The following is a 15,083-nucleotide window of genomic DNA, read 5'->3' on the forward strand; positions in this document are numbered from 1 at the left end:
AGCGTCATTTTTCTCTATAACCTTGGCCTCTTTTTAAATGATCGGAAAATGGAAGCGGGAGTGATGGCAATGTAGCGTTCAAGACAAGAAAACACAGAATTTTTATTGGACTGGTGATTTCGATTCTGAAAGATGGATGACACTGCAGCGCTTTTTCAGGGACAAGGAGTTCCTCTGAAAAAGCAATGAGATTGTTAAAACGTCGCTCAATGTAGAAGCCAAAAGAGATGACCACAAGACATTTTTAAAAACACCTTTTCAACTTCAGCAAGAAGTAAAAAATAAATAAATAAATGAAAGAAGATTAGCGCCTGTTGTATCTGCTGGAAGGCTGAGGTGAGGTGATTTTGGGATTAAATCATTACATAGAGTATAGGATGATGTGCGTCAACTGATCCTGGAGGGAACATCTGAGTAAATGACAAGCAAGCTGAGGGCGCACACACACACACACACACACACACACACACACACACACACACACACACACTTCGTAAGCGGGACAGAACAAGGAGATCACTGAGCTACGTTCAAGGTGTAAAAGCATTCACACGCCCTCTGATTCACACACACCTTTAACCAGCAGCATACACACACCCCAGCCCCTGTTCGGTAGCTGAAGGATGCGTTAATGAAGGATGACAGTGAGATAATAGGCTGGCACCTGTGCATATATTCCTCACATACTCGCGGTTTCTCTATCAATTTACGGCCCCTACCTCCAGTTGTCGCCTCAGCTCCTTCGCGTGGGCGGAGTCCTGCGACACATCTTCCCTCTGGGAGGCATCGGCGAGAACGTTGACCGTAGTCTCAGCCTCCTGGAGCCATTTGAGGAAGGACTCGAGCTCCCTGAGAGACACTTGCACGCCCTTCAGGTCACTGTCCAGCTGCGTGTGACGGTCATTGGCCCTGTCCATTAATATGATTGAGACAAACGCATAGCTATATATGAGATATAGCAATAACTTCAAAAACATTTAATACTGTTAAAGGGTATCTGCCTTGAAGCACAGTGAGAGGGTGAGCGGGCCAACTTGTATGCACCTATTGTTGAGGCTGTTCCAGGCAGCATTGTGTTTATCTGCGACCTCTTTGATCCTCCTGGTGTCATCGGTAGAATACTCTCGTAAAAGGTGATTAGACAACTCGTTGAAGGCTGCGACTGTAGCTTGGCCTCGGCCCAGAGCTTGGAGAAACTCCTGTAAAACAATGCAGCGCTTTGATATTCGTGACACTGGACTGCCACTCTGAGGATGTGACAGATGTGAGTCAGGGTGAATACTGTAAGTCACTGTGAAGGGCATTGTTTATCATTATTGGAGTTATCCATCTTCCTGTGCCGTTTGCTGTATACTGTTGCGGCCTGGTATATGAAAAACTGCCGTGTGAGGATATTAATGACTCATTCTCTAAGATGAAAAAAGAAATATTAAACTAACAACAAAAAAACAACAACATGCACACACACACACACACAAATTTGTTATTCTGCTGCTCGGCTCTTTGACATTGTTTGTTTAACCTCTGCTTAATCAAGCATGTTACATTAGACCCTGGTGATTAAGACTCCAAATTCAGCATTTGGAAGTAAGTCATCCATATAAGACTTTCTTTTAACAAAAAAAAAAGTGTACTTCACTATTTTAAATACATAATTACTCATTATTACAAGACCACACACCAGGAGCAAACAGCTGTGTATACAGCATCCTGGATTCTGTTAAACTCAGTTGCCCTCTAGTGTTCGGTCCCTGTAATCTGTCAGAAGAGGCAGGATTTGGTGCCAGAAATCATTGGCCAAGACATCATCTCAAATTAAAATGATGGATGATGTGGGTGTACGAACGTTATTAAAGTTCAAAGTGATACTTCAGAGAGGTGATTTATTCATTCTCGCCTTGTATAAACTTACACGACTGTATAAAGGACCTCTAATATGTTATAAAGTTCGCTTTGATCCATTTTTTTTTCTCTCCGTGAGGAATATGAGTAGACAAGCTTGCTACAGAATCACAGTAAATGACCTCAAGAGGACAGATGAGGCGTACTGAGGTCACAGAGAGAAAGTTTAGCAGTGTTTTTTTCCTCGCTAACCTTATTGTCTTTAAGCTGTTCAGTCAGGGGATCTCTGGACTGACGCTGAAGAAGGTTATGGAAACATCCTTCGTGGTGCCCAATAAGGCCCATCACCTCCTTCCTCCGCTCCTCCCACTGGTTGCTGTGACCAATCATATTATCCAGCTGCTGGAGCCGTGCCTCGACACCATGCTGAGTGCTGTCCCACTGGCTGCGCACCTTCTCCACTAAAGCCAGAGACAGATGTGGTTATATGGACAAACAAAGGCTAAAGCACAACATACATATTTGCTACTATTTTTTTTTCTTTCCCCTGACAACTTTTTTCTTACATTTCTCAGTAATGGATGTGCGAACATCAAGGTTGGAGGTTTTGTTTTTGATGTTCTGCGCCAGTGTGAAAATGTCCTCTAGCTGAGGGTGACGCTGCTCCAGGTCATTCTTTGTCACCTGTCAAGTGAAGAAACATACAAGGAAAGTTTAGTGAAAGTTCAGTTTAAAAAAAACAAAAACAAATGAATCACACACATAAAAAAAAAAAAAAAAAAAAAAAAATCAACCAATTTCTCACCTGAAGACGTCCCATAGTGGTCCTGATCTCCTGCGTGTCCCCCACGGTGACAATATTAGACTTGAGCATCTGGGTGATGAGGACTAGCCAGTCTGCAAGCTCAGTGGCAGTCTCGTTAAGATCAGTGGGCGCCACGGTGTCCGGTGTGTGCGGGGTTTGGTGGTGTGGGTCCTCGCTCACCAAGCTGGCCATCTGCACGGCTGAAGGGACGGCAGACACTGAAGCAGGGGTGGGGGGAGGAAAAGAAAAAAAAAAAAGGAAGAAATCTTGATCCAAGCAAGGTTTGACATATAGAGCTCCTTTAAAAGGAAATGATGCAACAAACATTAAAGATGTTAGAAGGAGGGAGGTGGTGTTGTCAAAAGGCTCTCAGAGGATAGTAGCACCATACCAAATCATGACGAACGAGCCATCGGGGACTGTTTTAGTTTGCTACAACCTTTGCCGCTCACCTCTTGTTATTTTTAATCAAGCATTTCATGCTCCAGATTAAGGCAGGACAAAGGGGAATTGCAAATTTAAGAACTTATTACTTATTTTTGTCATGCCCTGCTAATGATCCACAAGCATCTCATTTTTAAATACTTCACTGGGGCAAGTTTTGGATGCCTTCTTCCTTATGCCCTTGATGCACCATAAAAACAGAGGCAGCGATACATAAAGAGAGAAATAATTGCATTTCTTGGATTTTTATTTTTTTTTACCCAGCTGCTGGTGTTGGACTACATGTTGGTGATGTGTCCATGGAGACAGAGGTGGCTCAAGAGATTCCCTCAGCCGGCCATCCAAGGCTTTCCAGTCAGCTGCCAGCTGCTCAACCTTAGCCTATACACATGATAGCGCATAAGGAGACACACACACAAACATGTATATAGACTTAGTACAAAATAATAGCATTAGAAATGGTGTGTAACCAGATAAAGAGCTAATTAAACTAAGAAATTACAGGAAATTGTATCTTTTTGGCCCAAGGTGAGGCAGCAGCACTTCAACAGTGCAATAATGTGTAATTATATGCCACAATCACTAGTACTTTGTTATTAAATTATATTACTATGGAAACCTTTTCTTGAGGCAACAGCTGCTGTCGTCTCTGCAGCTCTATTGAATGAGCTAACAGGTCCTCCAGCTCCTTCTTTCTGTCCTTCATGGAAGCCTCCAGATCCTACAGCGTATTTAAAAATCATATAAGAGAACAGGCCTGCATAGAATTGATGGATTTTCAGTGAGCACCAGTGTATTAGTTTTCTGAGTTCTGTTTAGTCCACCTACCAGTGCCTGGCCAGGATTCAGGCCGCGGGTCGTGACCGTCTGGTGCGTGATGACGGCCCAGTCAGTCAGTCTGTTCATCCGGTCTTGAAACTGGGCGTGACTTTGCAGGTTGGTCTCCACTTCACCCACTTTGTCCAACAGCTCATTGGTCACCTGCAGGAGTGGTAGAATCAGGGATGAAGCAGCAGATGAAAGGGAACTCAACGTTTCACACCAACCACTTTGACTACAAGGCTAAGAAGCCAGCTATAGCTACTGCTAGCCCTCAGCCTCCTGGTAGATGCACCTATGGTATAAAATTGAAAATTCTAGGTGATTTTCAGAAAGGTTGACTATGAGGTCGAGGTCACAGAGATTCAAACCCGCTCAAGATTTTTAGTAGATGGACATATGGTATTAATTTCAAAATCCTACATTGCCTCATTTGAGGTTCTGCATTCACAAACTTGGGTGTGCATGCCGCCCGCTCGGTTTGTTTCATACCTTGCTCCAGTTGAGGTTTATGCCTCTGAGTTTGGCAACATGCTGTTCTCTGTTCTGCGGGCTAACACTGGGACTGGACAGGATCTGAGGAGCGTGCTTGTTAAGCCAGCCAAGACGCTCGTTCTGTAAATCCATTTCCTCAGCAAGGGCCTGCAAGGAAAGATGCACCGAGGCTTAATTTCACCGTGTGATCGAAAATGAGAGATAAAGTCAAAGGAATGGGAAACAAAGAAGCAAACTCCTGTTGCACAGAGATATGTAGTGTGAATGATTCTACTCTGCAGTGTATTTCCATAAGGTACAAGTCTGAGTTTGAGGGCTTGGGGGATGTAAACAGGAATATTAAAAACAGGAAGTGTCAGTGCTCTTTCTGTTTACGTTTGCTGGGTGAGACTGGTTCTGCTTGTGACTAACTGAGACACTCTGAGCAACTTGTGCTCACAGTACAGCATAGAGGGGAAAGAAGAACAAAGGACAACACAACACAGTCAGAGCTGACCATAAAAATAGCACTTCCCCAGCAGCTCCTGAGCAGGAATAGAAATCTCTGAGCTCCCATGAATCAGACTAACTCGAGCATGTTTTGAGTTTTGCTTTACCTTCAGTTCTTTGAGATTTCTGTCAGTGGCAGTGACAGGCAGGGAGCTAACAGCGTTTTCTGCCTGCTCGAGCCACACAGCGAGCTCATCGCGCCTCCTCACCAGCTCTGACAGGGCCGGATCCCTTCCAGCCAACCTGCACACACACACACCTTAGATTAGGATCTCCATTTCCTCCAGGTTGCAGGCCTGATCCTAAAAATTTACATTTAAATTGCTGTTATAGGCTGACTGACCGCATTGATAACGTTAACCTGACAAACACTGATAAAGAAACAGACTGATGGTAACGGAGAATGAGCACCAACCTCTATGCTACATTGTATTCTAGAACTAAGATGTTATATGTCAACACACAAGAATGTCAAACGCCAAATCCTCAATCTTTCCCCCCTCGTTTGTACAAGGTCATTTTTACCTCCGCTGTCTGTCTAGGACTTGGCGGTTTACCGCTCTCCAACGCCGACCCAGAGTTTTCAGCTTCTCTTCAAGCAGGGGCCCATCAGGAGAGGAGAGCTTGCCAATTATCTGCTCTCCAGTGTGGCTGAGTCCAACCAGGACGGGCTTATGACTGGCAATGCCTTCTTCCAACTCCTAAAATGCATGCCGAACAAAGGAAGAGACAAAAGGAGAAAAAGAAAGGGGGGGAAAAAAGGCTTCAGTCAAACAGCATAATCTGATCTACTAGTGCTGAAATCCCGAGCTCAGGTCCATCTCTCCAGGCAAATCTCTTATTGACACATAGGCATGATTTGTAGCGAGTCACGACTTAAGCTGCCAAATCTCTGTTTCCACCGAGAGAGATTTAACCTGCCAAGACAGACTCGTAAAGTAGAGTGAGTGATCGTAAAGTCCGCTAAAGGGTGACTCAGCTAATTGATCTCTCAATTCCCATCCACTTGATCCCTCGTCTCATTCTCAGTCTGTGAAAACGTAAAAAAGACAGACGCACTGGACTGCGGCTCGAGCTTTTGCAAATCACGCCGATAAAGGTGTTAATGGCACCGGCGCCGTCAGCGACAATGCAACAGCTTCAGAGAATTTAATTCCCCTTGGAAATGAAATTACCGCTTTAGCAATCAAACAAAGCGAAATTTAAGTCCCCTTCTAATCTTACTCTTCAGTTCACTTCTCTCCATTTCCACTCTGCATAATGAACAGTCAGATGTGTGGTGTATTTATTAGATACAGTATAGCACCCATTTTCCCCTGGGGGAGCCAAATGCAATTATCTTCTGTCTAACACATCGAACCATCAAGCTGCCTATAGCGTGAACATATTACTACAGCATCCTTGGGAGTTAATAATCTTGATTTAAACTTGTAAACACACGCTGATGATGTGATATTGCCAAATTAATCTAATTAGTCTCCATAACAATAAAAGAAAGAGACCTGACAGGCCTTTTGTCACAAAAAATACATATTTATTCTGTCTCTGGGGTAAAGAAACCAAAACAGATTAGGAGAGAAAAAACAAAACAAAAAACTTAACACAGACCAACGATTCACCACCCTCCACTGACCTCTTGGTATTGTCGTGCAGATTCCAGGTCCAGCTGTCCATCAGGGCTAACGCTCTCAGACAGCAGGTTTTCTGTGTCAGTCAGCCACTGACTGATGTCTTTCAAGTCACAGTGAAACTGCCCCCACTCTTCTACAGCACGGTCGAAACTCCTGCAGCACAAAAAGGAAACGCACATGCATCAAAGCTGAAATCTGGAGATAATCTGTAAAAAGAGGAAGGACACACCGACAATCTGTCCAACTTTCTGCCGTCGCTTCAGACCCTTTTAACACAGCTGAACTCAAAAGTGTGGTGCACAGCAAAGGCTCTGTGAAGCACTGGGCTATAAATTATATAAATGTAATACATCACCAATAAAACAGTCATATTGTGTATATCACTAACATCGATGTTATCTCTATGGCTGTAAATCCTCTCGATTGTGACTCAAACTGTCATTTCCGCTGCCACTTTTATTGAGAACAGTAGCCAAACTGAGTGAAGTGTTTTCAGCTGCATTGATACCATAAAATCACTGTGATCCAATTCCCATTCCGTTGACTTTCTCTCTCATTTTCAATTACGCATCCACTGTTCAAAAAGCATACCTAATCTACTGTATCTGTAGTGAGTAAGAGTATAGTAGTGAGAAAACAGTCTGCATAGTTTATCCGTTGTGTTGGTTGGAATCATATCCGCTTGTTAATATGCTACAGCTACGGAAAAATGAATGAATTCATCATGTTCTACCATCGGGAAATGATAAGGGAAAACTGAACAGTTGACCTCTATTAAAAACGCTGCAACAATCAGGAACCTCTGACAACACCGTGAAGATCACAGCACAACTACTGAATAAAAAGAAATAGAGAGCGAAAGGATGATTACTTAAAAAAAAACAGATCTCTATCACAACGGTGGTCTGCTCAACGGCTATTTCCTTTCAGAGCATCGCTCTGAAAAGAACAAATCTGATCAGAGGGACAAGCTGAGGAAATGAGTTCTGGATGAGTAATTTTACAACATGTACTCTATTCTTTTGATACTTAATGATGCCCAGAGGTTATTGTGATTACAGATGCAGTGCTGCAGAGTTTGTGTGCAATCTCAAAATTAGCTTACTAGTTTACTACAGTGTCTTTGCACACACTGCACTCAGCAAATGTGAAGACTGTTTATGCCCAATGGACTGTGCTGATGGCACTGAGGGTCATGCACTGTGCATGTGTGTGAATGAGTGAATGACTGTAAGACTGCGTGAATTGGCATGAGACTGTTTATGCCCAAGGAATTGTTTTTGACATTAACTAAGGTCAGCGTGTACGTGTGTGTGTTCTTTACCATGTGTGCTGGTCTCTCTTTATCTGGTCCTGCTGTCTCTCTTGACTAGTGGACAGCTGGCATATATTGTCCCTGCAGCTACTAAACATCCTGACATGCATATTCTTACTCACACAAATACACCCCAAGTAAAAATAGCAGCTTGTTCACTGTTCTCCTTTGTTGCGTTTAAAGGTTTGATTTAAAACCTTAAATCTAGATAATGAATATAAATACACCTTTATCTGTTATATTATAGGAAGCTGGTGCACGCACCCTTTCCTCTGGTTGTACATGCGGTTGAGGCGGTCCCACTCGGCATTGAGCTGTGTCAGGGCGTCTGCCATTTGCGCCACCTCAGCAGGCGAAGCGTCCCGGATGGCGTCAGGCTGGCGCTCGTGGATCCCTGTGACCTGCTCGCTCAGACGCTCCAGATTGTCTTTGATATTCTGTGACATGAAAACGGAATAATAAAAGAAGAGGAAGTTCATGCAGCAGGCAGATTGCAGAACTGCAAATGTGGTCGCTGGTTATCTGACACCAATTAACGTCAACAATTCCACCCCCAGTCTTATGAAGCTTATGGGTTCAGTGGTGATGGGCAGTATACAAGATAATCAGTGAATTACATATTTATTTATTTTTAATAGACAGAACAGCCAGTGTGACTTTTTAAGAAGTCTGAATGAATTCTGTTATTGGTCTGTTAAGTGTACTGATGAGGGGATCAATTAAACTGTAAAGCTTTCTTCAACAGATCAACCATGATGGAACACACCAAACCACCAGAAAACGTACATTTCAAAATAAAACCCTTGATGAACCTCTAATTTAAACTGTTATTAGGGCTGCCACGATTAGTCGACTAGTCACGATTACGTCGACGACTGATTTAATAGTCGACGCGTCGTTTGAGGCTTTGTAAGATCCCAAAAGACGCAGGAATAAGTAGTAGGATTTAAGAGTGTAATAACGGACTGAAACAGAAGATGGCAGCACTGCATGTACAACGATGCCAGCTGCCATTAAACCCCGAAGAAGAAGAAGCTGTGTCCCAGGAATCCATAGCGCCCTGCTCAGTTGTCAACAATGGCGGCAGCTAGTTAGTTTTAATATTACTCTTATTATTCTTTCTGGGTCACAAAATAAACGTTTAACATATTTTCAGGCGAGAATGTAGCTGTGTAAACCTCAAATATCTGCTCAGTTGATCAAGACACCACATATTTTCAAAAGTGCTCCGACGTTTTCGGAGACGTCTGTTACCCACCAGCTCGATAGCTAGCCGGGGGCAAGGCTCACTGGAGCCCGTGAGAGCACCGGACTCCTGGCAAATCATTTTCAAACCCACCGCGGTCTTTCGCTACTCAGGTTAAACATGATATATAAGTCACTTAGACAACTTAAAAATTATATTGTTTGGCTTTTTTGTGTGTGTTTTATTTGTTCCTGAGTAAGTCTGTTTGGCTGAGATTAAAGTTAAAGTTTTTACACAGCTGAATAAACGTCAAGCAGACAGCTGATTATCAGAAGTGTGAGATGCTCGAGAATATACTCCGGTGTCCCGTTATATTTTCGATAGCAAGGAGCTTATTAAACTTCACCGAAACAATCTGCAGACTTCATTAAAATTGAATAAACTGTCATCTTGTCTTTACTTTTAGTTTGCACATACCTTAAACACTTAAAGCTGTAAGCTAATTATAGTTATATAAGAGCAGATGCATGCTGGTGCAATAAGCTGTACGTTGTACCTCCAATGGATGCATGATCTGATTAGTCGACTAATCACAAAAATAATCGGTGACTAGTCGACTATCAAAATAATCATTTGTGGCAGCCCTAGCTGTTATTGGTGCAAAATAAGTTTTACTTGGGGGGGGGGGGGGGGGGGGGGGGGGGGGGGGGAGGAGTCTTGTGTCTCTTCTATTCTTTAATTTGGTTAAACTTTTTCAAGACTGCTCCACAAAACCAAACCACATTTATAAAAAAAAACAAAAAAAACAAAAAAACAGAACTTTCTCCACGATTTCTACAGTAGAGAGACTCATTTCAAAGGCTGGGTATGGCTCACTCTCAGTGTGTCTTCCTGGCTAGAAAAGTCTTCATAAAGGCCCCCGCTGAGCTCAGAGGAGTTCAGCAGCAACTCGTTGTCAGCCATGGCGAGAAGAACTTTATTGATGTCTAAAAGGTAGTCAGATGGAGTCAGCGAAGGAGCAGTGCTGCGCCCCACTGCAGACATCTCCTACAAGACAGATGAGAAGAATTAAGTGGCACACTAGGTATTTAAAGTACTTATTCGTTGTTACAGCAACCAAATTAAATGAACCACAAAAAGAAAGAGGGTGGATGAATAATAACACTATTTAAGGATAAATGCGTATAATAACCATAAAAGACGAAATACAGTGTAAATTAAATAAAAAATATTGATATTACAAAAGAAAACAGGAAGCTAAGAAGACCTTCGGCTACACTGAGAGCTGATATTATAATAGTACAGATCTAAATGAGAGCAAATCAGAAACAACTACACTTAATGTAATTAGAGGGGCAAAAAAACACTAAAAGATGAGAATCAAACTCTAATACAGAACTCAAATCCACTGAAAAACTACAGCACTCTCTGACAAAGAGGAAAAACAGTGTAAATGTGATGCCAGCTGACACTCCCTGCTTTTAGCCCTCTACTGGATGATCATCAGGTCACAGAGGGGATGCAGCACCCTCTCCATGATGGTTGGCAGTTTAAGTTGAATTATTCTCTTAGAGCTATCCTTCCTATTCACTTTGCTGGTCTCACTGGTTCTGATGCTGCTACCTCAACCGACTTTAAGCAAAGAATGTTAAACTTGACTCGTAAATGAGCTGCAGCATCATGAGGCACACGCATTAAGCCCTCCCTATAGTTTCTCATCAAGGACTGCAAAGTATTTATTCCTCCCCTTTCTTAGATGTGTATGCTTGCATTCGTCTCTCACCTCAGCTGTAAACTCAGCTGTCTCCTCTCTGAAGGTGTGAGAAGACGACGTTTGCACGGAGACTTCGGCTCGCCTGATTTGCAGCGCCTTAAGCTCCTGAGACAAGCAGACACAAAAACACACTTTCAGTGTACTGCATCGGCGCACAGCAGAAAACACAATATAAGAATATCCCGTGTTTTTCTAGGAGAGGAAAAAGAAAAACTCTACAGAGGACACATGATATGCATCTCACCCTGTGAGCAGAGTATTGACTTTGCAGCCGGAGCAACAGAAGTCTCAGCTCCTCCCTCTGGCCCTCATCTGAAGTTTGCTGCAGCAGTTCTTCTCCTCTTCTCAGCAAGTCCTCCACACTGGCTTTTTCCTCATCCATCTGGTACAGAGAGACACAGGGTAAAAGGGCAAACTGAGCATTCAAGAGTTCAAAAGTTATGCGAATAGTTATTCCCCCCCCCCCCCCAACAGTCCTCGATGGATCTTAAATCGAGCATCTTCTATTCAATAAACATGAAGAAAACATTTATACCACCATCTGACATAAACTCTGCCTCTTTAGAAGCCTGAGCAACATGTTGCCTGTTTAGCTAAGTATACACCACTCAGGAAATACTGTTTAAAACACAGCAAGAACTCCCTGACTGGCACAGTGACCTTGCTTGTGATTGGTCTTTTTTCATCAGTCAGTTTGTTTAACATCATAAACTGTGATAAGTCAGACTGAATTCCAGGACTATTAAGCCAATCAAACCTCATCTTATCAAGTGAGAGCTTTACATTACACAATCTGCAACCTGGCATATTCAGAACATTTCACTGAAATTTCAGAATAACCTGGGTGAGTACTCTGTGTGCTCCAATTCCTCCTGAGAACTGATAGACATGGTAAACCTTTGACCAGGCAATAGACGGAGTCTTCTTTCCTCTGTACAGTAGTTGAAGCTACTTTTCTATTAGCATTACTATCACAATCAGTACTGCTACTTTTAAATAAATGGACCTTATTTAATAATATTAAAAGAAAAAGTCTAACTGAAAGGTAATTCTCTGTACCTTATCATCATCCAAGGTGTTTACTGGGTCATGCTGATGCTGCTGCAGAGCCTTCAGTGTGTCCTGGAGCTCTGCCTGAAGGTCCTTCACTTCACCTGGGACTGCAGCCTGGTCAGGGAGACTCTGACTCCGACTTTCAACTTGCATCTCCTGACTGTGAATGACCTGATTAGAAGAAAATGGGGGAAAAAAACAAACAACAAACCTCAGGCAACACAGTCAGAGCTGCTCACGTCAATCTAATTATCTGACTAATTATCTGAGTTCAGCTGTGCTGCAATTCATAGAGACACACGGAATAGGGCCGTGTTTTTGTCTTAAAACACTTGGCAGCAGCATTTGTAACTTACATAAAATTAATTATAAGCCTATTGCCTGTGATATTATATCTCCTGGTAAGATATGGTGTGTTTCACCCTTGCATTTAATACCAAGGATAGATTCTTTACCTGCTGGTTCACCTCAGCAGTGCCTGACTCCAGACTCGTCAGCATCTGTGTTGCCAAAAAGAAAAGAAACAGACTGGCTGAACAGACTGCATCTATTTGACAGTGTAACCTTCTGTGGATATAGTGAGATTTAATTCCACACTGCATCAAGGCAGTAATTAATCTCTCTTTTGTTCTGTTTTTAATACCTTGGCTGTTTTTATGTGCTGGGAGACTTTGTCAAAGTTGCAGTTAAGCTCAGCCAGTTTGGGCTCCACCACATCTCGACATGCGGGCCCCCTGCTGGTCATCAGGATGACAGCTTGATCTCTGACGTTGTCCACGCGCAGACCGATATCCTCCAGCTCCTCCAGCATGCTCTAAGGACAGACCGCAGAGTAGCTGGTCATTGAATTATCAGTTGATGCCATCAGTCATCCTCCCTCAGACCGGCTGGCAGTGTAGCCTTGGGTCAGATTAAAGAGCTCGGGACATCATGTACTGATCAAGGTTAGGAGGCCTTAAGCTCAGCTGATATGTAGTGGGGACCTTCACTCTTCTTGGCAAAAGGAGAGTTAAGAAATTAATGCAGCTGTATGACGCCATCCTAGCATTTATAGACACAACAGACACAATAAAGGATTCTTCAGTTGGCCTCTAAACAAACAAAGATTAAAGATGGTGCTTTCATTCACTTTATCTGCTTTAGATAAACGCGTTTCGAGGTCTCTGCTGCCGTTTTGCTGCTCTTATTTCACTGTGCATATCTCTTTGTGCAACAGGCACTCGTAAAATGGAGACGGACAGATGAGAGATGATAATCATTTTCTAAAGCCTTAAAAGTATTTTACAACGCTACCTACAGATGAATAGACACTGCAAATACTAAAGAAATTGCTGATTTTAGGAGGCAACAATCCACCCACTTTCATTAATTGAGAACTGCAGTGTGCAACCTTATATATGTACCTTGGGGTTGTAGCTCACTACAGACTGAAATGAGAGTCCTGGACTGAGTGTCTGAGCACAGAGGCACAACAAAGAAAACACTTTTATCCTTGACTGCAGACAAAATGTTCCTGTGCTCTTATTGAAATTGTTCTGAGTTTTTGGATCATTTGTTGGTTTGGAAACACTTCTGAGACCCAGGGAAAGTGTTAGAAAGATAGCAACACCAGACAGCAAACTGCTGGCGAGTACAGAAGCGAATTAGGAGCGAGGCAAATGCTATTGCAAGTGATGAGAGGCATCCTGTTACGCTCACTGAGCTTTTGGCCTTTTTCTGAAAGAAAGATGCTCTGTCGCTCCCTTTCAGTTCCAGCTCTCCCACACCTGACTGCAAAAGCTGAACATCATTCAAGTTTTGTGTGGAACTTCATTTGCAGCTCCTGCAGCTCCAATTTTGGCCACTCGGCTCAGAAGTGTGTGGCCACCGGTTTGTTTAGTGATATTGGAAGAAAAAGTGGCAATCTTGAGGGATCCAATTGATCTGCTATTTTGATGAAGTGTTGTATTTGTTAATGGAACCTTTGTAGGGGTCCTCTGCCGATATTTTGGCCTTGGAGACCCCGGCATGAACCTTTTTATTTTGAATGGTGTAGCCCAGGGGTCGGCAACCTTTCTGATGATGAGTGCCATCGAAAATTTCCACAGAAGTCAATGTGCCATACCAACCATTGCAATAGCAATAAATGTAATAACGCTCTATATCAACAGTTACACACTACAGTGGGGCAAAAAAGTATTTAGTCAGCCACCGATTGTGCAAGTTCCCCCACCTAAAATGATGACAGAGGTCAGTAATTTGCACCAGAGGTACACTTCAACTGTGAGAGACAGAATGTGAAAAAAAAATCCATGAATCCACATGGTAGGATTTGTAAAGAATTTATTCGTAAATCAGGGTGGAAAATAAGTATTTGGTCAATAACAAAAATACAACTCAATACTTTGTAACATAACCTTTGTTGGCAATAACAGAGGTCAAACGTTTACTATAGGTCTTTACCAGGTTTGCACACACAGTAGCTGGTATTTTGACCCATTCCTCCATGCAGATCTTCTCGAGAGCAGTGATGTTTTGGGGCTGTCGCCGAGCAACACGGACTTTCAACTCCCGCCACAGATTTTCTATGGGGTTGAGGTCTGGAGACTGGCTAGGCCACTCCAGGACTTTCAAATGCTTCTTACGGAGCCACTCCTTTGTTGCCCGGGCGGTGTGTTTTGGATCATTGTCATGTTGGAAGACCCAGCCTCGTTTCATCTTCAAAGTTCTCACTGATGGAAGGAGGTTTTGGCTCAAAATCTCACGATACATGGCCCCATTCATTCTGTCCTTAACACGGATCAGTCGTCCTGTCCCCTTGGCAGAAAAACAGCCCCATAGCATGATGTTTCCACCCCCATGCTTCACAGTAGGTATGGTGTTCTTGGGATGCAACTCAGTATTCTTCTTCCTCCAAACACGACGAGTTGAGTTTATACCAAAAAGTTCTACTTTGGTTTCATCTGACCACATGACATTCTCCCAATCCTCTGCTGTATCATCCATGTGCTCTCTGGCAAACTTCAGACGGGCCTGGACATGCACTGGCTTCAGCAGCGGAACACGTCTGGCACTGCGGGATTTGATTCCCTGCCGTTGTAGTGTGTTACTGATGGTGACCTTTGTTACTTTGGTCCCAGCTCTCTGCAGGTCATTCACCAGGTCCCCCCGTGTGGTTCTGGGATCTTTGCTCACCGTTCTCATGATCATTTTGACCCCACGGGATGAGATCTTGCGTGGAGCCCCAGATC

At 43.2% G+C, this 15,083-nt stretch overlaps 1 protein-coding gene across 4 annotated transcripts in view; it reads right to left on the reverse strand.

Moving 5' to 3' along the window:
* The window catches only part of utrn (utrophin), a 193,911-nt gene that overhangs the window by 126,070 nt on the left and 52,758 nt on the right, over nt 1-15,083 (reverse strand). For all 4 annotated transcript variants that reach the window (XM_085247254.1, XM_085247255.1, XM_085247256.1 and 1 more), the window contains 19 exons: nt 12,497-12,667; nt 12,309-12,353; nt 11,860-12,024; nt 11,045-11,182; nt 10,810-10,905; nt 9,903-10,073; nt 8,105-8,277; nt 6,528-6,678; nt 5,420-5,595; nt 5,002-5,137; nt 4,403-4,552; nt 3,920-4,072; nt 3,711-3,812; nt 3,352-3,472; nt 2,648-2,865; nt 2,409-2,526; nt 2,095-2,303; nt 1,045-1,199; nt 720-909 (listed from right to left, as the gene is read on the reverse strand). In XM_085247254.1, coding sequence (XP_085103380.1) covers nt 720-909; nt 1,045-1,199; nt 2,095-2,303; nt 2,409-2,526; nt 2,648-2,865; nt 3,352-3,472; nt 3,711-3,812; nt 3,920-4,072; nt 4,403-4,552; nt 5,002-5,137; nt 5,420-5,595; nt 6,528-6,678; nt 8,105-8,277; nt 9,903-10,073; nt 10,810-10,905; nt 11,045-11,182; nt 11,860-12,024; nt 12,309-12,353; nt 12,497-12,667 — 2,838 coding nt within the window. The remainder of the gene's footprint in view (nt 1-719; nt 910-1,044; nt 1,200-2,094; nt 2,304-2,408; nt 2,527-2,647; nt 2,866-3,351; nt 3,473-3,710; nt 3,813-3,919; nt 4,073-4,402; nt 4,553-5,001; nt 5,138-5,419; nt 5,596-6,527; nt 6,679-8,104; nt 8,278-9,902; nt 10,074-10,809; nt 10,906-11,044; nt 11,183-11,859; nt 12,025-12,308; nt 12,354-12,496; nt 12,668-15,083) is intronic.

This window comes from Mchenga conophoros, linkage group LG15 (assembly GCF_057382185.1).
Source record: "Mchenga conophoros isolate Kocher_MC1m ecotype Shallow Benthic linkage group LG15, M_conophoros_male_GT1.1, whole genome shotgun sequence".
Taxonomy (NCBI): domain Eukaryota; kingdom Metazoa; phylum Chordata; class Actinopteri; order Cichliformes; family Cichlidae; genus Mchenga; species Mchenga conophoros.